Raw genomic sequence first — 26,691 nt, forward strand, 5'->3', positions numbered from 1 at the left:
TGCAGGAGAACATACTAATTATTTCTAGCTAACAAACCTCTACTGTTCTTTTCTTACTTTTGGAGGAAGAAAAGGTCAGCAGGAAATGTTAATATCTTATCATACATGACAGTAGTGTTTCAAGAAGAAGAGAAAACCAAAAAGTTTATTTTCTACATGGCAAACAGCTGAATTAAGTGCTCTAGAAAGATAATTGTTCATTAAATGCCAGTTGGTGGGCTGGAGGTGTTGCTCAGTAGTAGAGTGCTTGCCTAGCATGCACAAGGCTCTGGGTTAGCTCTCAGGCCTTAAAAGAACAAGCCAGATTGTGGGCTGATTGACATCCTTTACCTTCCTCCTCCCAAGTCCTTCAGGAGGACTCACAGTGAAGGTCACCTTGGTGGCAAACTCAAGCTCCTTTACCAGGAATTCTATGTTGGCATATGTTTTAGAAACTAAAAATCATTTTAAATTAAGGACTCACAAAATATTAGTCTTTTTCAAATGTAAGTTGAATCTTCACTTTGATCAAGAGACAAAAGATTGAACTTGAAAGTCTGAAGACTCAGCCCTGCGCATGCGCCGCCTGGGTGTGCACGCCTCAGGATGGCCCACAATATGGAACCACTGGCAAAGAAGATCTTTAAAGGAATTTTAGTAGCTGAATTGATGGGTGTTTTTGGAGCCTATTTTTTGTTTAATAAAATGAACACAAGTCAAGACTTCAGGCAAACAATGAACAAGAAATTTCCCTTCATCTTGGAAGTTTACTATAAATCCATCAAACAGGCTGAAATGTATGGAATCAGAAAGCAAGATCAAGAGAAATGGCTGGATAGCAAAAATTAAGAATAAGTCCAGTCATCACGTTCAGCCTCCCATTGGAGCTGTTTGAGACCTTTAAGAGGAGAAGAAAGATGAGCTGAGCCATGTTGCAGACTCTGGGCCACCACAGAACATCCTACTGACTAACGGGAGCGTCAGGTCTGCTTTGGCCTGTGGCTTCCCACCTACTACTGCAAACCCATGTTTGTTTGTTGCTCTTCTATTTTTATTGTCAAAGATTAATGTTTTACAAATAAAAGACTAAGGAAGGAAAAGGAAAAAAAAAAAAAGAAAGTCTGAAGACTCGATTTCCACAGGCAAGCCCATACGCTGTCTGAGCCACAGTCCCCTCTGTGAAATAGCAGCAATCATTCCTGCCACTTATGTATTTGGAAAAGACTGTACCATGGTTGTCAGTAGGTTTTAAAGTCGAACTGATGTGGATTTTATTTACAATTTAGCCATTCACATTGGACAGATTACTTCTTTGAGCCTTAGTTTCCATTTCTGCTCAGTGAGGAGAATATTCCTTAGCATGCAGTCAAGCTGTCAGCAGTAAATTGACCCAAGGGGTTTAAGGCATCTAGTACAATCTCTTACATAGTAGGTTACCAATGGCAGTTGTATTTGTGGTCATTATTCTAATTATTTACCATTGTGTATGTGGATGCCTTTTCAATGATCTGGCCAAACTCTTAAAATATATTAATTATCCACTATTACTCTGAAAATCTGGTGGAAATTTTCTCAACTATTTTCTATAACTTACTTTTCTTTCTTTCTTTTTGGTACTAGGGATTGAACCCAGGGATGCTTAACCACTGAGCCACATCCCCAGCCTATTTGGTATTTTGTGTGGAGACAGGGTCTCACTGAGGTGCTTAGGGCCTTACCAAGTTGCTGAGGCTGGCTTGGAACTCAGATCCTCCTGCCTCACCCTCCGTAGCCTCTCTGGGATTATAGGCCTTCGCCACTTTTCTGAGCCTAATGATGTGTCAATGAGGTGTTCTTCTTTGAAACAAACATCAATAAAATCAAAGTTTTCAGATGCCATCATATACTCATTTAAACCTCCCAAGATCTCAGAATATCACAGGTGAAAGGGAGTTGAACTTACAGAACAGACCACATAGATATTCCTAGGGAAGGAGAACTGGTAGGACAGTATCCAGGGTAGGAGTTAAAATTCTCATTTAGGAAATGGCGTGTCGCTCATGGATCTTCTGTCTAGCCAAAGAGCTTAAAGATTAAAATCTGCTTAATTGTAGAAATGAGATACAGTGAAAGAAAAGGGAGAGATTTGACAGAAGGGTATGAAGACAGTAAAACATATTATCAAACAGCCTGAAGATGTTTTGAGTTCTGAGATTTAGCACTTAAAGTCTAAGGTGAAAATCACATGGTAAAAGCCACCTGTCCTCTTTCGCAGCACTTTGCTGAGTCACTGTTTAGTGAATACTCTCCAACCTGTAGTTTAATACCGAATTGCGAACATTTGTATGCCATCTTGACAATACAACTTTTTTTTATCAAAACCTTCAGGTAACATGAATAAATAAAATCTAATTGAACTACAAACTGACTGATCTTTTAAAACTCAGATTAGGATCTTTAACACATAAGAACAGAGGCATCTTGGGGACACAGCTCAGTGGCAGAGCACTTAGCGTGCACAGGAGACCCTGGGCTTCATCTCTAGCACTTGGGTAAAAGTACAGTCATGAACAATCGGTATATGACTATTTAGCATAAATAGGATCTTTTATACATTTTAAATCCCTAAAATCATTTGTTCACTAAAATCTAAAACCTCTAATACTGATTAGAGAGGATACTGGTATCCTAAAAGAGTGTAAGTAATTCCATAAGAGTTAGATGTATTGATCTATAGCTTCTTCAAAATACAATTCTCGGACTGGGGTTGTAGCTCAGTGGTAGACTACTTGCCTAGCATGTGTGAGGCACTGGTTTCATCCTCGGCACTACATAAAATTATTGTGTCCGTCTACAACTAAAAAACAGTTTTTTTAAATAATTTATAAAAAAAAATATAGATAATTTTCAAGTTGGGCATAGTGGTGTACTCCTAGATTCCCAGCTACTCAGGAGGATTGGAAGAGTCCAAGTTCAAGGCCAGCCTGGGTGACTTCCTGAGATCTTGTCTCAAAATTAAAAATTAAAAAAGAATTTGGGGATATAGGTCAGTGGCAGAGCACTTACCTAGCTTGTATGAGATGAGGCACTGGGTTTCATCCCCAGCATCACATACACACCTAAACACACACACACACACACACACACACACACATTTAGTATAATTTTCAAATACACTTCTTAAAGGTATCAACATTTTTAATTAGAAGTTACTTTCCTCAAGGCCTATTGTATTTTAAAATATAATGCCGTAAAATCATTTCTGCATTATAATCTGTTGGGTAATGTAAATATGTTTTTAGTAAGTATCTTATCAGAGACAGGATAAATTATCATGCCTAAAAAGCAAGTAACATGTTTTGAAGGACCAAGAAGGTTAAAGTTAATATTTAAGCTTTCCACTTACTTGATTTAATATTAACAAGGCAGAGTTTTCATGTCTTTCTGTAACAACACTGACAAAGCACTGAGTCAAAAATTAACATTTTGAGACTGTCAGGGAGTACCACATCTCCCCCTTAGCTTGTAGGAGGCCCTGAATTCAGTCCTCGCACTGTCCTTTCCCCCCACAAAAGACTTCTTCCTTTGAGTATAAATTTTATAGTTTATTTTGCTGATAATTTAAAATATACAATTTAATTATGTAAGCACTTCAATATATTTCAATCATGATCAAGAGAAAAATTAACACAAATGTATCATTGGGAAGTTTTACTTGGATTTAAATTAAGTAAAATCAGCAAGAACTAAGCAAAAGCTATTTACGTATACAAATTGTATCTATATGTGAGAGTTCTCTTGGTGATCAAACATGGAGTTTGGGGGTTTCTTTCATCTTTTTTTTTTTTTTTTTTTTGTCTTAGGGATTGAACTCCAAGCCCTATTTGGTATTTTATTTATAGACAGGGTCTCACTGAGTTGTTTAGTGCCTCGCTTTTGCTGAGGCTGGCTTTGAACTCACAGCCTCCTGAGCTGCTGGGATTACAAGTGTGCACCACTGCGCCTGACCGAGTTTGGGGTTTTCTTAAATATTTTTTATACATTCTTAAGTAGGTTCATAAACATTTATGTATTTTAACTTTTTAAAGATATACAGTGGGTGTTAAAATGAGATTTGGCTCTTGTGCATAGCTCTTAGCTTTTTCAACTTTGATTTTTGGGTTTTATTTATTTTTTATTTGCCACTCTGAGGATTAAATCCAGGGCATTGGACCACTGAGAGATATCTCACAGCCCTTTTCATTTTTTATTTTGAAACGGGATCTCACTAAATTGCCAAGATTGGCTTTAAACTTGCGACCCTCCTGCCTCGACCTTTGGAATTTCTGGGAGGACAGTGTGCACTACTATCAACTTCGTATAGAGTTTCAGGCTTTGTGCATTAAGTCTGCTCTCTGTAACCAGGAGCACCTGAGTTGATTGAAGGTTCCCATAACTTGACTGACAGTTGTATTCCCCTTAGAAAGTTTGCAATGAAAGCAATATGTTCTCATTGGACCTAGAGAAGGGCTATGTTCTTCATGAATCATTAAATTTATTGTGCTGCAGACCTTAAGCAGTTAATTTTTTTTAGATTGAACCAGGGATGTGTAATCATTGAGCCTCATTCTCAGTCCCTTTTTTAAAATTTTTTTAAAAAATTTTTGAGACAGTATTGCTAAATTGCTTAGGGTCTTGCTAAGTTGCTAAGGCTGGCCTCGTCCTCCTGAGTCGCTGAGATTACAGATGTGTGCCACTGCACCTGACATGCTACCTTTTTTTAATCTGTTAGAGTTTGGATCTGGAATGTCTCCCAAAGGCTCGTGTGTCGAAGGCCTAGTCTCCAATGCAGCATCGTTCAGAGGTGGGCTTTTGGATCCTGAAGGCTCTTATCTCATCAATGGATTGATCTCAATGTGCTCATAATTGAGTAGACTATTGGGAGGTAGTGGGAACTGCAGGAGGTGGGTCCTACTTAGAGGAAGCAGGTCGCTGGTGGCATGCCACCAGGTTTGTTACGTCCAGCCCCTTCCTTGTGCTCTTTCTGTTGCCTCTGCTATGACGTGGGCAACCTTGTTCCGCCACAGTATCACTGCCATAATGTTCTGCCTCACTACAGGCCCAGAGTCAGTGAGCCAAATGACCGTGGACTGAAATCTCTGAGATCATGAGCTAAAATAAATCTTTCCTTTTCTAAATTGATGTTCTCAGGTTTTTGTCCCAGCAACAAAATGCTGACTAAGACATCATCCATCCATAAATGTACACTTAAGGTGCATCCACATCTTGGCTATTTTGAGTTACACGCAGTGAATATGGGAGTTCCTATTTTCAGTTCTTTTGAACATATATACCCAGACATATTAGTGCTCAATCTTAACTCTATTTCTAATAGTTCTGTTTTTTAATTTTTCGAGGAGCTTCCCTACTGTTTTCCATAACTGCACCATTTTACATTTGTGCTAACAGTGTTCTTGGTTCCCAGTTTCTCCATATCTTGGCCAATGCTCATCTCTGGTTTTTTTGACAAGTCATCCTGTGGCCATATCTCATGGTAATTTTAATTGTACTTTCCTGATGACTAGTGGTATTGAGCATCTTTTCATATACAGTTGGCCCTTCATATTCGCAGGTTCCACATCTGAGAATTCAGCCAACCTATATCTGAGTTGGGTGTGGTGGCACATGTATGTAATCCCAGTGATTTGGGAGTCTGAGGCAGGAGGATCTCAAGTTCAAGGTCAGCCTGGGCAACTTAGTGAGACTCTGTCTCAAAATAAAGATTGAAGAAGAAAAAAATAAAAAGGTTGGGGATGTAGCTAAGTGGTGGAGCACCCCTGGATTCAATCTCCAGTACCATTAAAAAATATATATATATATTATACTAAACATGTACAGATGTTTTTTTCTTGTCATTATTCCCTAAATAATACAGTGTAACAGTTACTTAAATAGCATTTAAAAAATAACATATTAGGTAATATAAGTCATCTAAAGATGACTTTAAGTATATGGAAGGGTTGCTTAAGTTAGATGCAAAAATTAGGCCATTTTATTTGAAGAATTTGAGCATCTATGGATTTCGGTGGCTAAGGGGGCCCTAGAACCAATTGCTTATAGATCCCAAGGGACTTCTGTACCATGAATGTCATCTCTGTGGAAGGCAGAATTTGTATGCTGTTGTAAGGGCTCTTGGCAGTGACTTTATCCCCATTACAAGTCTGCCTGGGACACCAGTGTGTCCTCAATATTCATTGAAATCTCTGTGGAAGGATCTATGCCTCCACAGGCCTTATGCTCCGCAGGCTCACAGGAAGTGCCACATGGATACTGTCAAGGTTTGCAGCTTGCACCCTCTGGAGTGGTAGGCTGAGTCTCACCTGGGCCCATCTGAACAGCAGCTGGAATGCTGGGACCTACACTTAAGGCACCTCTGGGCAGGGAGCCTTTTCTCTGCCTTGAAGACCATCACAATCTGAGCCTGTGATAGGAGGCAGCCTGGAAGATTTCTTTAAACCCTCGGTGGGCAGGGGGGTGGTCTTTCTTTCATTGTGTGTGTGCTGGGGATGGAACACAGGGCCTCAAGCATGCTGGGCATGTGGTGTACCACTGGGCCAAGTCTGCAGCCCCTCTTCCGTTGTTTTGATGAATGGCACCTGGCTTCCTTCTAGCCTCAAGAGTCTCTTTGGCTTAGCTATGGCCTTGGTATTCTTCCCCAAACAGGCTTTTAACTCATATGGCCAGGCTGGGTTTTCCAAGTGTTTCTGCTCTGCTTTTTCTTTAGTGGTAAATTCTTCTCTAAGTCACTTCTTTGCTGTTGTATCTCCCTCTGTACAGTTAAAAATAGCCAGGAGCAGCCTGAATGCTGTGCTGCACAGCATTTCTCCTGCCAGATATCCTGGTTCGTTGCTCTTGGGTTCTGTCTTTTGTAAGGCCCTAGGGTGTGGTTGTACAGAGAATGTCCTTGATTGTGGTTTCCAATACCTCATTCTTCATTTCCCTGTAGAACCTTATCAAAATAGCCATTATTGTCCATATTCTATCAGTATTCTGATTATAAAGATATAAATAACCTGAGAAGTTCCAGCCTATCCCTGGTCATCTCTTCTGATTCCTCATCAAAATTGCACTTCATGCCCCATATCTTTAAGATCTTTTATTTTTCTTGTGTTTTCTATTCTCCATTTTGTTTGTTTCTGCTCTGATCTTTATATCTTCTCCTAACTTTGAGCTTAGTTTGTTCTTAGTTTTCTGTTTCTTTGAGGTGTAAAATAGGTTGTTTATTTGAAATCTTTTTAATGTAGTTGTTTATCACCATATACTTCTCTCTTACTACTGTTTTTACTGTATTCCATTGATTGTGGCTTTTTTTTTGGTATGGGGGATTGAACCCAGGGGCACTTAACCACTGAACCACATCCCTAACCCTTTTTGTATTTTATTTAGAGACAGGGTCTCACTAAGTTGCTTAGGGTCTTGCTGAGTTGTTGAGGCTGGCTTTGAACTTGTGATCCACCTGCCTCCGTCTCCTGATCCACTGGGATTACAGACTTACACCATATGTATCCTTTATTGTGTTAGGCTTTCCAACTGGGTCTCTGAAATCAGATTGACCAATTTCAGATTAACAAGAAAAAAATCATGTTTATTAACGTGCATTGTACGTTACACAGGAGAGGGACTAGCGTTGGCATGTAGGCCTACAAATTCCCCATGCATAACTAAAGACAGGATCCAGGAATAGCAGGTCTGATAAATAAACATTTTGTGACAAGAACTGAAAGTGTCCCCCAGGTACCAACAACTTTCTTATCTTGGACAAGGCCCCACCTGACTTCTGAGATAGTGATCCACCAGGCCTGGGCCTGAAGGTCACCAACCGTGCAAACCTCAGACCCTTGTTGCATGCGCCCAAGACCATTACTGACCCTTCAGAGATGAACTTTCAGTACTAGTCTGTTGTTTTTCTACCCAGGGTGCCTGCATTAATAATAAATTCCTTTCCTTCCATTGCCACTATTTATTTCTCAGATTGGCCTTTTGGGACAGGTTGCCAGACCTGGTCCATTGGGATTCCCCAGAGCCAGGTCTCTGACCTCCTAGAATTCTGGTTACAGAAGCACCTGGCTAGGGGTAACCTACCTGGGTGGTTAGAACTTGGGCCTTTAAATGCTATTTTAGTCTAAAACAAAGGAGTAGGGGTTTTGGGATGCTGGACCAGGAAAACAGATTATGGAAAGGTGACCAGGGAAAGTCTGGTAAGCCAGGGTTGTTTAATAAGGTTTGATTAGGTGTGCACATTTGAACTGGTTCCTTCCTTGTTAATATGAGTTAAGTCCTCCTCCTCCTCCTCTTAGTGAGTTAGAGTGAATGGATATTTCCTTCATAAATGTAAGTTTCTTTTCCACAAGGAATTGTGCTCTCTTTTTGAGGTTCATTCTTTTTCCGTGAATTCTATCTGGCTTAAAATCGATATGCCAAAGAGGCACATTTTACGGTGGCATATTCTGATCTCCTTCAAACTTATTTATAGTTCTTCAAGAGTTGGTTGTTTAAATTCCACGTATTTATTAGTTTTCCGGTATCTGTTCTGCTCATGATTTTTATTTTAATTCTGTGGTGGTCAGACCAGATGCTTGTTATGATTTCAGTCTCTTAAATTTGTTAAGACTTGTTTTGTCTTCTGTCCTAGAAAATCTTCCATGTGTGCTTGAGAAGAATGCATGTTCTACTGCCATTAGGTTCCATGTTCTATGTTATCTGTTAGGTCCTTTTGGTCTATGGTGTTGCTTAAGTCGTGTTTCCTGTTGATGTTTTTCTTTCTGTGTGGTTTGTCTGTTACTGAAAGTGGGGCATTCAAATCTCCTGTTATTTACTTTTTATTCCTCCCTCAATTCTGTCACCGTTTGCTTTATATATATTTAGGTACTCAGATATTGTACACATATGTATTTATTGCTGTTTTAACTTACTGGTGAATTGGCCTTTTATCATTATTTAATACTCCACTGCTTATAGCTTTCTGATCCTTTTATTTCCAGAATTTCAGTGGCAAGTGCATGTCTAATATTCTGCTTCAGGTTACACTCTAGATGAAGATAAAGGGTCATGTGACCAAGGATCTGTAAAAGGCTAGTTCTAACTATAGATTAATCTTATTCTAATACTCATGATTATGTGCTGTTATCTGTAAGAGGGAGCTTAAATTTAAGTAGATACCTATTGTATTAGTCCATTTTCATTTTGCTATAGCAAAATTCACAAGGCTGGGTACTTAGTAAAAAAGCTTGTTAAGCCCACAGTTTTGAAGGGCCAAAGCACGGCGCTGACATCAGCTCAACTCTGATGACGCCAACTCTGGCTCTGTTACAGGATGGTGCCTGTTGTCCTCTTAGGAGCACCTGCAAGAGAGATCACGAGCTGAGAGGAAGCCAGAGTGAAAGGGGGCCTGGCTTGCTCTCTAATAGCACCTCTGGTGCCATGCTGTCAGGAGAACTGCATCAGGTCCTTCCAAGGGCAGCACCCCAAGTGACCCGTCACCTCCCAGGGCTCCACCTCTTAAAGGTCCCACCATATGTCACATCCCCCACTATGGACCAGGCCTCCATCCCTTGAACCGGTGGAGGAAGAACCCCATCCAAACAATAACATCTGTCCCAAATTTAACATCTCAAATAGTTGCAAATAGTTATTTGAATGAAAAGTAGCCAAAGAAAAGGTCTTTTAAAACAGGTAGATCATACATGGGGAATTGATTTCATGAACATTTAAATTCAAATTAGCAGGCTGGGGGTGTGGCTTAGTAGTAGAGGGTCTGCCTGGCATGCATGTGAGGCTCTGGGTTTTGATCATAGCACCACAAAAAAAAAAAAAAAAAAAAAAATCCAAATTGGCATTTCATGACTGATGGGCTTAATGACTTGAAGAAGGATGGATTCTGTTGGATGGGGAAAGGCTGAGCCCCTGTGGTTTAAAGTTGGAACCAGGTAGACCCTACTGCTGATATTTCCTTATAGCCTCTGGTAATTTTGGAAGAGCCTCAGGGCTTTAAGTGTGACTGACGTGTAAATATGGAAATGAAACATTGAAATGGAAGAGTTCTGTATATATTTTCCAAAGTTTTAAGACTAACAAAAAACTAAAAAGACATTTACTTACTTACACATCTCAGTAATAACTTGAAAAACAAGCCCACATCTCAGGAAAGAAAGACCAGTTTCTCTCAATGAACCCTCTTAAAATTGTGGTCTCTTATTTGTTGATGTAAGTAGTACTGATAAACGGATTTAGCTGAGTACTTGGAGTTATGGTCTTAGAGTGTGAACACTCAGTTGCTTTTTTATTTAAAAAGTTCACATTATTTAACAAATTTAGTCAAAATATTCTGTCTGCTACCTCCATATCAACCTAAAGACAAAAAAATGATTAATTCATCAAAATTTATTGGGAATTCCGATGCCTAAATTAATCATAATTAGACAATTTTTGTTGTCTTTATGGACATCTCTGTATTACAACATGTGTTCTCTGACAAGAAAAACCCTTCACAAATTATTAAATTAATTAGCCTGATTGCTTCTAGAATCTTTAAACACTCTTATTTGAACATTCACTGGATTTTTCAGAAGGCACATTATGACAAATGCAGATCAGGAAATTTAAGAGCTCTCACCTTTAGCTAATTACCACTGCAATAGAATCTTAAGCAATGCATTTGAAAACCCTGAAACAGCTTGGATTTATTATAAATTAATGACCTAGATGTTCATTAATTATTAAGCTTTGTTGAAATATGCTGAATGTTTTACACAGATTTTATAGCCAGTAGCTGTCATCAGAATGTTTCAAAATTATACCCTTGAGAAAAATAGAACCTCTGTGTTCCCAGTTGCTCGTTAGTTAGAAAAACATAACTTTTTCTCTGCCCTTTCTGAGTTCTTAGTTGGAATGGATCCCTATCAGAAAAGCCAGATGACAAGAAATCAAACAGGTTTATTAACATACCCACCTCCTGTACCCCTAGGAGATCCCAGGGAGGACTGAGAGTAGGTTTCTTAAGGGGTGGCTTGAATGTCTTGTCTGCAGAAACAGAAGATGTGGGGAGGTGACAGGAGAGGGAAGCAGGACTGAAGTCCCTTTGTGGATAGGAGGACCTTTCTCCATGGGGTTCTGTTGAGCTGCAGCCATTATTCCCTTCTTGCATTGAGAAGGTCCCCCGTACAAGCAAAGATTTCCTTTTTGGATGTAAGCTTCTCATAAAAGCGTAGCTTCTCTATTTTCAGTTTCTCTAGTATCTACTGTTTCCCAAAATAATCAGTTCAAAATAATCTTTATGCCAAAGAGGCACATTTGGGTGCCATATTCTGGTCTTGTATTTTGGGGTAGCATCTCCAAACACTTCAGCAGCAACCTTCAAAATACAGGATACAGGACAATTGGGCTGGTGGTGCTGGTCAGCGGCAAAGCACTTGCATGACACATCCCAGGCCTTGGAATCAGTCCCTAGGACCAAAAAAAAAAAAAAAAAAAAACAGAGAGGCATGGATGTTATTTAGTATATCCTCTTCCTGGAAAATATAATCACACTTCCAAAAAAGTGTTTGTTTGTTTTTTTTTTTCCCCTCTAAATGATCTCTTAATAGTTTAATATTTAGGGTACTTATTTTATTTTGAAGTAGTACATTCTTAATATTATAATCAGATAAAAGTATTCCATGGAGGGAATTATAATCTTAAAAATATCTATATCTAAGGAGGAAATTATTATCTTAAAAAGAGAATTGAAGGTATCTCCTGGGAAATAAAATGGAATTGTATGTTGTTTTAATTATACCATTTTTCAACTTTTCTTTTGGTGTAAAGGACAAAATACTTAATAGAAGCTACATGGACTTTTAAATAGCGGCATTTATTCAGGTTCTTTTTTGTGTGTTTTCCGGTCTCAGTTTTGAATGCACCTTCATTGTTGGGGTCCTTTGGCCAATGCCCATCCTCCAGGGACGTTGTGGCCTACAGGTTCCACTTGGGTAGGAGTCAGGCCTGCTGTGCCTAGCACATTGCATGAAGGCACTCTGTCAGTGGACAGGTGCACTGATGGATGCGGCAAAGATTTAGTCATTCTAACATTATATGACACTTCTTCAACGGTAATAAAACACTAATAGTTATTCATTTTCTTTTTTGACCAGTGACAGAAAGGGTGGCTGTAGTACTTTCTCCTCTTTTTATTCTGAATTCTGTATCTGTCAAGTGTTGCTGTAATACTGTCCCTGGAAGTAGTCCAAGAGGTCCTGAGGAGGGGACCTTCAACTCTGGACAACAGGACCCTTGACAAATGTCAGAGAAAAGAATTTCTGAATGTGACAGATATTGAAGCAGAAAGATTTCCTCAGGAAAGCAAAGAGTACACATTCCAGGGAGAACGTGGGCCATGCTGAGAGTGGAAGGTTCTTGGGGTCTCAGGCTCTTCTCTCAGAGGAAACCTGTGAGTGGCAGGCATGGGAAGATATGTGGGGATGACCTCAGTCTGGTGATAACAAGGTCTGGTGGTGGTCTGGCAGTTCTCAGGATCCTGAGGTTGACGTCTTCCCCATTATCGGATCAATAAGAATGCTTTATCAGATTTCAAAATCCTTACACAACCATAGCCTTTCAAGAGGCAAGAGTCATGAGAGAAGCATTTTAAAAATCATGTTACCAAGAGGACCTCATTTCCAGCTAAGGTCTGTGTGTAATGCTGTTCCTGCACAGACCCCAGAGTGTGGTTATCTATTCTGGGAGCTGCTTATTCCTTCATAGTCTCAAAATAGTTGCTTATTTCTAACTGCTTAGGCTTGCTTGCTTTTGGGGAGAAGCCAACATTTTAATGTTATTATATTTTAGCAGCACAATGCTTACATTGAAGTGATTACTTAAGAAAAAGTTTGATGTCCTTCAGGATAACTTGCTATTGATGAAAGAGTACTTTTTGAATTTTTTTCTTTCTATTTTGGGTACTGAGGGTTGAACCCAGGGGTAATTTGCCAAGGTACACCCCAGTGACCCCTTTTTTAAAATTTTGAGATGGGTTTTCACTAAATTGCCATGACTGCCCTCAAACTTGAGATGCTCTTGCCTTGGCTTCCTGAGTCGCTGGGATTATAGGTATGTCCCACCACACCCAGCTCTTCAGACTTTCTTGAAGTACCAGTCCTAGGTGGTATTTTCAAAATCATGACAGTTATTTGGCCAATATTGGAAGGCCTTAAATTTTGCCTTAAGTATTACAGTTTGTTGTTTCCTCTTAAAGCATAAATCTTAATTCGAGTAATACTAAACCATTGTTTTTTCTCTGCATCTACTTCATTGGATAAAAGGAAGAGAAGCTGTAAGAAAAGAGTCTTAAATCTTCAATGTTAAATTAAAATACTTATGGTACTCTGTCTTCTAAAAACACAGGATCTCATAAAGGGCAAAGTAATAATGTTTATTAGAAGCATTTGAAAACTAAAAAAGATAAACGAAAGCCGGAAGATAAAACAGTATAGGAAATAAGGTCCTTCCAAAGGTGCATCCTGTGGGTGGATCACAGTCTGTCTTAAAGCTGTTCAAATGTTGCAAACGGGGAACCTTGCCAGATGTCCAGCGTGCTTTGCTGAAAAGAAAAAATTACTCCCACTACTAACAGTGAAAGCAATTTCTGTGTACTGTTCAAATGATGACCTCAGCATCCTCCAGAGGAGACAGCCGCACATTTCATGGGAGTTAGTCTCATGTTTTAGGTAAAACCTTGGTAAAGGTTCTTGGTTTTACACCATGACAGAGGGATCAGGATGGCCCCAAGTCTCACACAGTCCAGCTGCTCTGTTTGGAGGTCAAATACACAACTTAACAGAGGGCTTATTATGTGAGGGGAGAGATGTTTATACCCAGAAAGGTGTGTGTGTGTTTTAAGTACTCTGGTTATGGTACAGATGCTAAAGGTGTTCCTTTTCATCCTTGAGTGTTATTCAGTGTAGAAATGAGTGAGTATTAAAACACCAAAAATGGATTGAAAGCTGGGCGAGATGGTACACGCTTGTAGTCCCAGCTCTCAGGAGACTGAGGCAGGATCATTTGAGACCGGCCTGGGCAACATAGCAAGACTCTGTCACTTAATTTAAAAAAGAAAAAGAAAATGGATTGAGAATTCAATATATATAATACAAATTAACTTTTTGGAGTATGGGTGTCTGATATGCTTAAGCTTGTCAAACTTAACTGAAGGTATTACAGAGATAATGTTTCATCCTGTTGCTCTCTTAGTTTAATTTGGTACAGCAGTAGATTTTAGAATATTTAAAAGGGCTGGGGTCAGGGGTGTAGTTCAGTGCTCAGGTACCAGTCTAGCACATGCAGCCCCTGGTTCAATCACCCGCAAACACCTGCTCCAAAAAAAAAAAAGAAAAGAAAAAATGTCCCGTGTCCAAAGAAATAATCTTTTGTGAGTCCTCCTTGAATGTGGCTTCTGGAAACAGCTTTTGCTAGCTTTTGTATGACAGTGGATTCAGGATCTTGTATACTTGGCAGGTTTCTGGAATGTGTTCCATGTTGTCAATTAATAGTGGAATCACATGCTTTAACCAGCAGTCTGCGTTGTGGTAAAGCTGATCTGATCAGGTGACACTGAGAGACCTAACAGTGATGTGTGTGGGCTTGAACAAGTCTGCACTCCTCACCACTACACAGGAGCATGGCCAAAATTCTTCCTCAAGAATAATTTTAAAATGAGACGTTTGCTGAACTTTAATGCTTGAAATGCCCAAAATTGAAGCTTTATGTAGTATGATTAATAAAATTTTAGCCTTGGAATTAAGAAAAAATTCTTAGTAAAGTGCTTACAGAATGCCAGATGCCTGGAGATTTAGTTCTCCGTTCTGGAAGTATTAGGTAGCAGGGCTGTTGTTTAAATCTGTTATTAGATGGTGCAATTGGGTCCATGATTTTTTTTTTTTTTTTTTTTTTTTTTTTGAGAGTGAATTCTTGCTTTTCTGTTCTATGATGGGCCTGTTTAGAAAAATTGTACCAAATTTTAAGAAATGTGTTAGGGAAATCATTATACTGAAAATTAAGAGATTCATAGAGAGATGACTTCTGTTGACATCTACTCTAGTCAGTTACCCCACAAATTCTGAACAGGCATCCACAGCCTGTGTTGAGCCTGTAAATACCTACCTAAAAGGTCAAAGGACAAATTTTGTTTAAAAAAAAAGTGATTCATATTCTGTTTATTGGTTTTTGGATAGTTTTACTACAAAGTAGTAGGGTATAAAGTAGCAGATAGTGCAGTGGTTCTAAACTCTGGTGTGTGTCAGATTCAACTGTTTAAAAATGAAAATTTCCAGGCCCCACCCTTACAGAGTTACATTTTATAGGTCTAAGGTGGGACATAGGAATCTTCATTTTTAACAAATACTGCAGGTGTTTCTGATGAAGGAAACTCATAGAAGTTTTAGGCTTTCGTATCCTTTTTTGCTTTCATATCCTTAGAGGAAATTTGAAAAACTACATACATTTAATTTAGTATTGTTCAGTCTTAAAAGGGAAGGAATTCTGACATGCTACAACATGGGTGAGTGATAAGCACATTCTGCAAAATGAAATAATTCATCCATAAACAAAGACAGATGCTGTATAAGTCCACTTAGGTGAGATGCTTAGTGCTGTGGCTTGAACATGGGCAGTGCTCTTTAAGGTCCACGTGCTAAAGGCTTGGTCCCTATGGTAGCACCACTGGGAGAAGGTGGAACCTTTATCAGATGGAAACTAGTGGGAGGTCCTTAGGTCGTTGGGGTATGCCCCCGACGGGGACTGTGGGACCCCCAGCTTTTTCCTCTTCTTGCTTTCTAGCTCAAGATGTAAGCAGTTTTGATCTGTCTCCCTCCATGAAACTAAGCCCTCCTGGGATCCTGGACTGGAAATTCTAGAATCATTAGCCAAAATAAACTTCTTCTCTTTCTAAGTTAATGATTTCAGGTATTTTGTTGTAGTAAAGAGAAGCTGACTAACACACTTAGAGTAGTCAAAATCACAGGCATAGTAGGTAGAATGATGGTTGCCAGGGACTTAGGGAGAGGGGAACGGACCATTAGTACGTAATGGGTGTAGACCTTCAATTTTTTCCAAGATGAAGAGTTATGGCAATATAAAGAGATGAAGGTTGTCCAACACTATAAATATATTTAATACTGCTGGACCAAACTCTACACATAACATAGTTTTATCACTTAACCATTTTATGTGTATTGTATCACAATAAATTGAAAAAAAAATTAAAACCATGTACTCCAATGGTACTTTCAATTAAGAAATTGAAATCCAACATTATTTATTTAAAATAGTTTAAATAGTTTCAAAGGGTATAATTTCAGAAAATAGCATGGCGTGTACATGCTGTTAAGTACCTTTCATCAAAACCTTGAGGCTCTAAATTTAAGCCATGTATTTTTGGGGGAAAATGTAAAATCCTAATCAATTCTTACAATTTAAGAATAGAAACAGTTTGACTTTGTTTTTTAATCAGAATACGTGTATTGGTGTGCCCTGTGACAGTGATGCATTGAGATGGGCAAAGCAGGACTGGTCAGTTCTGTACAGCCAGGACCTGCTCTTGCACTTTCTGCCTGCCTCTCAAGGGCTCTACCAGAGGACAGTGCATTCTCTCCTCTTGCTTTGGTGGCACTTCAGAGGTTTTTACACCCCTGGAAAACAAAGCAGGTAACATTCGGGATGTGTAAGAGATGTGCCCTTGTTTTGAAAGGAGGAAAAGGGATGCAAAGTGTAAAAGGTTTTAGGTTCTGAAAAGAATCTGGAAAGGATGGCCGGAAAACCCTCCCTGCTCAGCCTCCCTTAGACAGAAGTTCTTAATTTGAATGCAGAAAATAATTATATCTTTTATCCACTAACTTCCCCCTGCAATTTGAACAATTCCTTTGATTACAGATGTGAGCAGTGAAGCAAGCAGTGGTGGTGTTTGCACCAGTGGATGTCGCATGTTTTTGAATTGCCCTGCAGTTGCTTCACGGATGCCAAAGGGGTTTAAATGATCACAGCTTTGAAATGGTGGCAGTTATTAAACATGCCCCTAAATTTTATCATTTAATGGGTTAATAAAGAAGCATATATATTTCTAGAATATAAACATTTTAATATCTGGACATTTTAAGTACAATTTAAGTATAGTTATATTTTCTTTGAAATGCTCTGTTTTGATTTATGCATTTATATGTATCCTGAGAAGGAATTCAACCTGACTTTCCTGATTGCCAGAGGAGTCCAAAGCACCAAAAAGGTTGACATCCTTTTGTGAAAGCCTTTGGGTGCCCTGTAGGAGCATGTGTACTGTAGTTTGGAAGCTGCTAGTCTTGGGCAAGGCTGATGCCCACTCATTGCTCTTAAGCTAGGAAGTACAAGCTCGGTTTCTTTTTGTTGTTTTCTGATTTTTGTTTTTGCACTAAGCAATGAAAAATCACTTACGCATGTGGGAGATGAATCCTGGTTTAAATTCTGTAAGCTAGTGGTTCTAAATCAGGGATATACATCAGAATCCTCTAGGGAACCAGTTAAAATTACACAGCTAAACCTCATCCCTGGGGATTTCAGATTATCAGGTCCCAGTGGGACCTGGACATCACTGCATTTAAGGCTACATGAGTGATTTTCTTACAGACTTCAAATGAGTTACACTGCTTTAAATAGAAGTGCTTTGACCGATGGTTCTATAAGAACTGTTTTAGGTATTTCTTTTAAAAAAAAAACTTTTTTTTATTAGGAAAATTTATGATAAGAAATTAGGAAGATTATAGTTTGAAACTTACAACCTCTCAAAGTATCTTTTGCCTTGGCAGGAGGTGGACAGTTCTTGACTGTCAGTCCCTGGGGACCATAAAACTTTCTGAAGTTATATGCACAGGTCTTCAGCATAAGGAACTAATGGCTTCCTGACATTTGTAAAGGTAATCATAATCCATAAGTGTGGAAGGAAGGCTAGCCACCTATATGCTGAAACAGTAAAACTTAATGGTAAAATAATAAAAAATGCAAAACCATTAGTCATGCTAAGGAAACAATTATGAAAACTTCATTAATGAGAGAAGTATTGAACTATAGCTATAATTATTTGATTTCATCAGTATCTCCTGCTTTATATCAATTCCTGAAATAAAAGTACTGTTTTAGGTTTTTGCAATAAAGCATAGCACTGTAAGTAGTCTGGATGTGTGTTACTTAGTATTCTGTAACAAAATACCTGAGCTAATCAACTTAAGAGAAAAGGTTTATTTTGGAAAATACTTTAGAAGGTTTCACTCCCTGGTCAATAGGCCCAATTGCTTTGGGATCTATGTTGAGGTAGTTCATCATGGCAGAGGAAACTGCTCACCTCATGGCAACCAGGAAGTGAAAAAACAAGACAAAGGGACCAGAATCCCAGTATACTCTTGAAGGGCATGCCCTCAGTGACCTAAGTTTGTCCTTCTAGGCCCCACCTTACAAAGGTTCTACTACCTCCCACTAACACTACAAGCTGGGTCACAGGGCCTTAACACAAGGGCCTTACTGAGGACATTTATCAAAACTGTTGTAGGATGGCATAAAATTTGGTTTGATGGTAGGGAGTTCAGGAAATACTACCCTAAACAAGCCACTGGTTTACTGTCATGGTTTACTGATGACTTGAACTGAGGGCAGGCACCTGGGGGATAGCTTTCTCTGAACTTCCCTCATCTGCCTGGGGACAGATCTTCCCAAAGGAACTAATTGTCCTGGTAGCCTTTAGAGAGTTTCTTCTACTAGGGAAGATCAGCCCACAGGATTATCACAATGTGGAAGACTAGCAGTCTTTTGATGAGACTCCCAGACAAACTGTCACGGATCATCACCTGTTCTGCTGAGGGACCAGTCATCTTTCCTCAAGATCATTTACTTTCCCTTAAGTTACCTACCCTCTCTGCTCTCCTTGCCTCCTAAGAAAAGGATGTATGAGCATCTAGTCCTTGCAGAACTTAAAAGAAAACTTTTTGTTTTAGTACTGGGACCTCACACATGGTAGGCAAGGGTTCAATCACTGAGCTACATGCCTAACTAACCATTTATTTTATTTTATTTAAAAATTTATTTTTTGTTTAATTTTATTTTTAATTTTTTTATATTATATTTTATTTTATTTTTTTACTTTATGAAAGTCTTACTAAGTTGCCCAGACGGACTTGGGGTCCTCCTGTCTCAGCCTCCCAAATCACTGGGATTACAGGTGTGCACCACACACCTGGCTCTTAAAAAATTTTAATAATCAGGAACAGTAATATACTTCTGCAATCCCAGTGGCATGAGGACAGCCTCAGCAACTTGTCAAGGCCCTGTCTCAATAAAAATTGAAAAGTTATGGGGATGTAGCTCAGTGGTAGAGCATCCCTCTGGCCTCTAAGTTCAATCCCCAGTACCTCCCCACCCCAGGCCAAAAAATATAGGTTTATCTCCATTCTGGGCTTTCCTCCTACATGTGACAATTTTGTGTTCTTGAACCTATGTCCTCTGCTCATCATGATGATTCTTGGGTTTTAATTCTTTATCCTAAAGACTCAAGGTTTTTTTCCACATTTTAAAATTGAGAAGCAATAAATATGTAATATTTGAAATGTATAAATTCTTCTTTGCAACAGTGAGAAAAAATATTCTGTATTTTAACAACAAAAAAAAAGTTATTAGGGGAAAATAAAGATAAAGTGTCATAATCCTTCCATCATAAAGGAGGTTGACAGGTTTTCTAGTTGGGGTGATTGAAGGCCTTTTTCTCCCCCTGTGCCTCACAGGATAGACTCCTTCCTGCCTTTGTTTATGGCACCCTCTCCCTGGAATTCTCCATGGAATCTTGGTCTTACCTCTATCATGATACTTAGCATGCTGCATTAGAATCATCTATTTCTGTGTCCACCCCCTTGGGAGACTTTACCCTCAGTGTTTTCCTGGTCATGTGCGTGGAATGGAGTCTGCCCTGGACATATTTTGCCAAGTGATTACATAGACAGCTGTCCAGCTCATGCTCCTACCTGTTGTACTTTTCTGTGATCATACAAGAGTTCTCTCAAGGGCAACTACAGGCCAGCATGGAGCTTTGGCCTGCACTCACCTGCTCTAGCCGATGGAGCTGAAGTGCCCCACAGAACCAGGCAACCCATCATAATATACTGAGTTTAAACTGAATCAATGCTCGTAGAGGAGCCGGCAGCCCAAGATTGCTGCCCAAGCAGGAGTGAGTGATGAAGCCGACTGCTCAGCTGGCCACACCCCTTCAGTGTCTGTCATTTTTTGATTCTTAAACTTGTAGTTTTGTTATGTTGTCTAAGATTCCTCTATTATTTCCAGCCCTATTCTGTTAAAGGGCGTGTTCATATGTGTGTGTGTGTGTGTGTGTGTGTGTATGTATGTGTGCATGCTAGTGTCTACTCAGTTATTAACATAATGCTGCCTTAATTCTGAACTAGAAAATCACAGTTATTTTATGACAATTCAATGAATTTAGTGGAATGCAAAAAAAAAAAAAAAAAAAAGAGGGTCTGAAAGTGGTTGTATTTCATTGTGAAAGTAGAAAAGGGTTGAGACCCAGGGGATCTTAGGTATCACATATGTATTTTTAAGTATTAATCTATCAATAGTACAGTTGAATATAAAATGAATGTCTCACTGATAAAATACCATTAATATGATTTAAGACTGAGATGCATGATGATACAGTTTTTGAGCGACTTTTCCCTATGGCCTGAATTTTGGCAGAGAAAGTGATGAAAATATTTATTTCATTCTGTTATTGGGTTGCTATGAGTATTGTTTATTATTCTCTCTTCACCTTATGTCTTCTGATTAAGCTAAGGGTGAGGGTGGAGAGAGGTGAGAGAAATGAGAAAAAGAAGAGAAATACAGTTTCCATCCCAAGTGGATTTCTGTAATTTTACTTCCTGAAGGATTTGTTTCTAATTCTGAAGTCTATAGAAACTGAGACCTCAATCTCTCATTAACACTGTGACTTTATTGTGTATTCATTAGATTACAAAATATTGTGAAAGAGCAAAACTGACTGACTTTGTGTATGCTGGTCCACTTGTGGCTGAACCCTCACAAAGCAGTAAGGAAAGTTCTTTCTGGGGCCAGGACCCCTTATCGGAAGCTCATGCCCTCCTGTTGTTTTCTTTCATCAGAAAACCAACAAATAAAAAACACAAACAAAACCCTCTCCTCTCTGAGGCCCCTGGACCACACATGTACATCTCTTAGCCTCCAGGTAGTCCAGCAAGTGACGGTGTCTAACCCCCTTCTCAAGAATAAGCATAGCTTGCTGGGTGCAGTGGTGCATGCAGGTCAGGAGACTGAGGCAGGAGGATCCCAAGTTTGAGGACATCCAGGGCAATTTAGTGAGACCTTGGCTAAAAATAAAAAGTAAAAATGACTGAGGAGGTAGATCAGTGGTACAGTGCCCCTGGTTTCAATTCCTGGTGCCACACACACAAAAAGAATATGCAAGTTGAATGAAAGTCACACAAATTCTGGAGTCAAGCCAACTTAGAAGCCCTTCTGATGACTTTTACTCTCTGCTTCTGTGTTTTCAGTGTCACAGGTAGATGCCAGTTGCCAACCTTGCAAAGGCAAGGTGTCTGTAGAGTTAGATGTAACATGTGAAGCTTCTTGCACGGTGCCTGTTACACTGGATGGGGCTTGATTAGTGGCTCTAAGGCGTAGTTTTGCTATCTTAATATACTTGTAAAGCTTGGATTTTATAATGAGGAGTCTGCTTCTCCTGTTCTACAGTGTTGGTTAAGAGTTTTCCAGTGGTGGTTTGGTGCAGAGGAGTCCTTTGTTAGCTTTGCCTCAGGCAACATTTTTCTTTATTGAGTTAATCTGATATCGTGTAAGAGATTAGACTCTAGTAGACCTTTGAGACGAGGATTGAATGAGCATTCAGAAACAGCACACACTAAATTGTGATTTCTAATTAGAGTTTGAAGCATGGTTTTAGGTACTTAAAAAAATGATTGGTAGTCCAAACTCAAAATACAATGATTTATAATCAACATTTTGAACACTGGATAATATTAAAGTAGCTATTCGAGTTTTTATACTCAGCCTAAACATTTTGTTAAAGTTGTTTCATAAAACCGCCAGAGATAATTTTTTCTAGCAATACGAGAACTGACAAACTTAAGATAGTTTACAATAATATCCAAATCAACAGAAACTAAAGTGTTTTGCCATCTGATACTTCATTGTAGGACCCTCTAAAATAACTGAATTTTGTCTGTATCCCTAAAATTTTAGATAAAGTATCATTCTCATATGCAGTCTTAGCTGAGTGACCTCAGATTGATGCAAGTCAGATCAATATTGGTATTTTTATAATCTGAGCATTGACACTGTTGGTGTGGTTTTAAGTAGCAGTGGGTTTGGGGTCTGCCAGCAGAGATGGTGTTGGCTGTATGCCAGGACAAGAATTGGGCTGCACAGCAAAAGTCAGCTAGCTAAGTTCTTAGGAGCAAATCTACTCAGCTTCTGAGCATCTCTCTGGAGTGGGCCACAGACTCGGGGACTGGGGTAGAGAAGTCCTGTCCACTCAGTGCCGAAGATCTCTCCGGAGTGAGCTGCAGAGCTTACCTAGTGCAGTTGCCTAGGAGTCGAGGGAGGGCAGCCTGGGAAGCCCCACTCTGGAGGGGAGTGGGAACATCTCCTTCAAGACCACTTAGTATGGGTCAGTGAGTGGAGGGAGGAAAGGGGCTGGGAACCATTCTTTGCTGAGACTGACGATAACAGAATGTCTTCTGGGTTATTACACCCTGGGCAGTAATGATTCTCACAACAATATATGACATTGCTAAACATTTTTCTTTGTAGTAGGGTTAGTATTCTACCAGACATGTATGCAAAATTTCAGACACCAAGTCTAGCCCAGTACAGTACACGTGTAGGTGAATGATTAAGAAATCTTCTCTCCTAGAGGGCCATTGCAGAGGACAATGTTCTGATGCTTCCAAGAGAAGCTATATATGGTCAACAAGACCCTGACCCAATCCGGCAGATGGCACCACTGGCAGAGGAAAGCTAAAGGAGCTAAGAGGCTTCACATACTTCCCCAAGGGTGAGCTCTAAGAAATCTCAGCTGACTCTTAATTAAGAGTAGACAGGAAGAAGGTCAGTTGTAACCAACTTGGTCTTAAACACCTAGCAGGAGAGTATAGCCTAAGCACAGTCCCCCATGGACATTTAAAAGGAAAAAGTCTTTTTTTTTTTTTTTTTTAATGTAATTTAAAATGTACACTTATATCAGCCCTATCAAAAGTAAGTAAAGCTGGAGACTCTGGGAGTACCTAATATTAATGATCACAAAGGACTCAAGAATCCCAAGTTTGTCCTGAGTTAATTTGAGCCTGATCTCATAGAAGTACAAATCTTCCTAACCTCCTACATTGGTAAACCTGATAAGTTTTTCACTAATCTGATTACAAGTTACTGTCATCAGGGTTTGCAGAGACTGTCTGAAATACTAATTGCTTTTATGCTAATTTTTTACAAAAAAAGTAATACTTTCCTATTGTTAATTTGTTAATTGTCTCAGCATGATCCCTGCCCTGCGTATGCCTCATCCAGTCACCTTCCATCTGACACTGTGGACCTTTGAACTGCTCTGATGCGGAATGCCCTCAACTGCCCACACCCCACCTGATAGAGAACAAGGACTTGGGCTACTTCCCCCAGTTTGCCCTCTTCAGCAGGAAGCAGCTTGGAGGTGTTGTCACCCATTTTTCCAAGGAAATGGAATGTAGAATTTGACAGTGGGGGAAATGTAATACTGTCCACTTTATGCTTTGACTATAGCCCTTGCTGCTCTGCCACTGTAACTTATTTTTCAAAATGGTCATGTTTCTTTCTCTTCGGCTCTCTCTGCTCCTCCCCATTCTCTCCCCCTCCATAATCTCTCCCCCTCCCTAATCACAGGAGAAGCAGGATTACCTTTCTTCCCCCTTTTAGGCAGATTTATCTGTCCCTGAGCACACACCCACCATAGGAACAAAGTAATCCAGACTTTGGGGATGGAACCAGAAGATCTCAAAAGGATTATCTCCCAAATTAATAAATGAATTACTTATAAATCCAACAAGAGAACACATGTGTGGAATGTAGCCTTTGAATCTCTCTTTAAAAGCCTCTGTTCCTTCTGATGGGCACAATCACAGCCTCTGAGACAGGAGGTCCCTGTGTTTCTTCTATGCCCACAAAGCAATAAGCCTCCTCCTCCCCCTTTTCTGTCCCCTCCCCCTCCCCCTTTCCCTCCCCCTCCTCTTTTGTTTTTGAGAAAAAGGAAAAAGAAATCTGCTCTACTAAGAAAAAAGATGCATAAAATGTCATTTGTATTTATTTCTAACCCTGTGTGCAGTGGAATTATACCTTAATGTCCTAATGCTCAACAGTGAGAGTAGATACTAATGCAGCAAAAAAAAGCTTGTCTAGAACTGGTTATCCAGGGCAAATACCCAGGCAGTCACGTTTGATGTGGTCGCACCAGTTTGACACTCTTAAGGTCAACATTCATGCATTAGTGCAGAGTCTTTTTTCATTGTTAAGATCTTTCTAAATCAATATGGTGACTTATAGAAAGAGAAGGTAGGTTTTCCTTGTGTGAAGCACCAATCGCACTAATGAAATTGGCATTAGTTATACCTGGAATGGCTCCTGTTCTTCAGAGAAGGCTTTAAAGTGCTGTGATGCTTGTCCATAGTATCTTCGTATGATCCTCAAAGTCGTCTTTTAGACATGAAAAATAAGAGCTTTTGTCAGATAGCAGCGGTTCCTATATGTATTTTTTTACCTTTAAAATTTTTTTAAATTATTTATTTTTTAAATTTTTACAGACTGCATTTTGATTCATTGTACACAAATTCATTTTCAGACTGCCAGAAAATCTTGCCTAAAGAAGTAATAATTGGGGGCTGGGGAGATAGCTCAGTTGGTAAAGTGCTTGCCTTGCAAGCACAAGGCCCTGGGTTCGATCCCCAGCACCACAAAAAAAAAAAAAAAAAAAAAAAAAAAAAGAAGTAATAATTGAGAACCTTTTAATATGACTCTAAGACAAGTTATTTTAAAAATCGAAATGGCTAATTATAATTATTTGTCAAGTGAACTTCTTTTCTCAACTAACTCTGAAATATGATCACCCACGACCCTTACCTTATATGTATTTGCTAGACTATAATAGTGGTTTGCTTTTTATTTTTTTGCAGTGCTGGGAATCAAACCCAGGGCCTTGCACAGACTATGAAAACACTCTACTACTGAGCTACATACATCACTGTAGTTTCTCTCTCTCTCTCTCTCTCTCTCTCTCTCTCTCTCTTTTAAAATAGAAATTCCCAATAATAGTGTTCTAGAAGTTTATTTATTAATTAGCTATTTGAAACTGGAATACACATTCATATTATTAAAATATTGCACATGTAGCTGATGACCCATAAAAGCCTACTTAACTATTACATAATAATGTTATCATAGAATCTGTATGAAAAACATGTACAGATTCAATTTTTATTAGACATTGATTCTCATGGTGTAATGATCCACCCCTCAGATTGCTCCTATTTTACTTAAACAGATTCTCTTTCTGAACCCCTTCTCCCTTTCCCCTACCCTCCCCCAACTATAATTTATCTTCTTCCTTAATTTATTTGGAGACCAAACTCAGTATCTAAACCTCTCCCTACCTTATTTATAGAAAGCACACATCCTTTTGAAACATTTCTAAGGTTTTCCACTTCTATAAAACAAGGGAGGTAGGATAACAGAAAAGACTTGTGCAAGTCTTGAGCTCATGCCTCATTTATAAGCTAAAAAGAAGATATTGTCAAAGTCACCCATCCTTTTAACACTCCTAGGAATGTGGCAGGTTTGAGGGGCAAAGACTCAAAGGCGGTCCATTCACATCCCATTAGAAGGCTCAGAAGTTCCCTGGCTAGCTCTCTTTCTGAGGATGAGCCCACTGCGATTTTGAACACTGGACTGGTTGTCCAGGAGCAGGACAGGGCCAGTGCCGTGCTCCCTGGGCCAAGGGAGGAAGGGCAGCTCTTGCCTCCGCCTCCACTCTGTCACTGTTGTCTTCTTTCCTCTTTATGGTAGAAGCTGTCTGGTTTTACTCCTCAATCCCCTCACCCTCCTTCTGGCTTCTACTAAACCAGCTATCAGTCCCAGATTGGATGGTCATGCAGAACGCATTCTGGAAGAATTTAGAAGAAAAGAGTTCGTTTCTTCTAATCACTTTACTTTGGGTCCTTTAACTGGCAGATTTAGAATTTATGCCTGAAACTCTTGCGTGGGCTTGGCTTACCTTAAACAGTCCTACTTACTGGACATAAGCATGTGAGTGGCAGTCTGTGGACCCAGTAGCCACTGGTGCTCCCTTAGGGCTGCCCAGTCTGCCCTGTGGAAAGTCTTCCTTTGCGGCCAGATACTGTTTGCCAAGTTGCAACACCTGCTACGCGGTCAGTTGTCTTTGGGCCTTTGAGGGTTAGCAGAACTTATAAAACCGCTCTCTTTTTTTGGTGTTTGTAAGACTGGGATCCTTTCATTTGGTTTGGTTTGTTACTACATCTAGATGTTCAGTAGGTTCTAAAATGGCGAATTAAAGAGATCAAACAGCTCAAATAAAATGCCACGTCTTGTAGAAAGATGACTTTACTAAAGGAGACCAGAGCACATTTTAAATCT

General features: G+C 39.5%; 2 protein-coding genes across 9 annotated transcripts in view; both read left to right on the top strand.

Moving 5' to 3' along the window:
- Map7 (microtubule associated protein 7) overlaps positions 1 to 26,691 on the top strand; it is a 171,452-nt gene that overhangs the window by 74,027 nt on the left and 70,734 nt on the right. The window lies entirely within an intron of this gene.
- Positions 537 to 1,001, top strand: LOC124988274 (protein CEBPZOS-like). The gene has a single exon (XM_047557617.1). The coding sequence runs from the start codon at positions 586 to 588 to the stop codon at positions 826 to 828; it is 243 nt and encodes an 80-aa protein (XP_047413573.1). The 5' UTR covers positions 537 to 585; the 3' UTR covers positions 829 to 1,001.

Source organism: Sciurus carolinensis, chromosome 7 (assembly GCF_902686445.1).
Source record: "Sciurus carolinensis chromosome 7, mSciCar1.2, whole genome shotgun sequence".
Classification (NCBI taxonomy): Eukaryota; Metazoa; Chordata; class Mammalia; order Rodentia; family Sciuridae; genus Sciurus; species Sciurus carolinensis.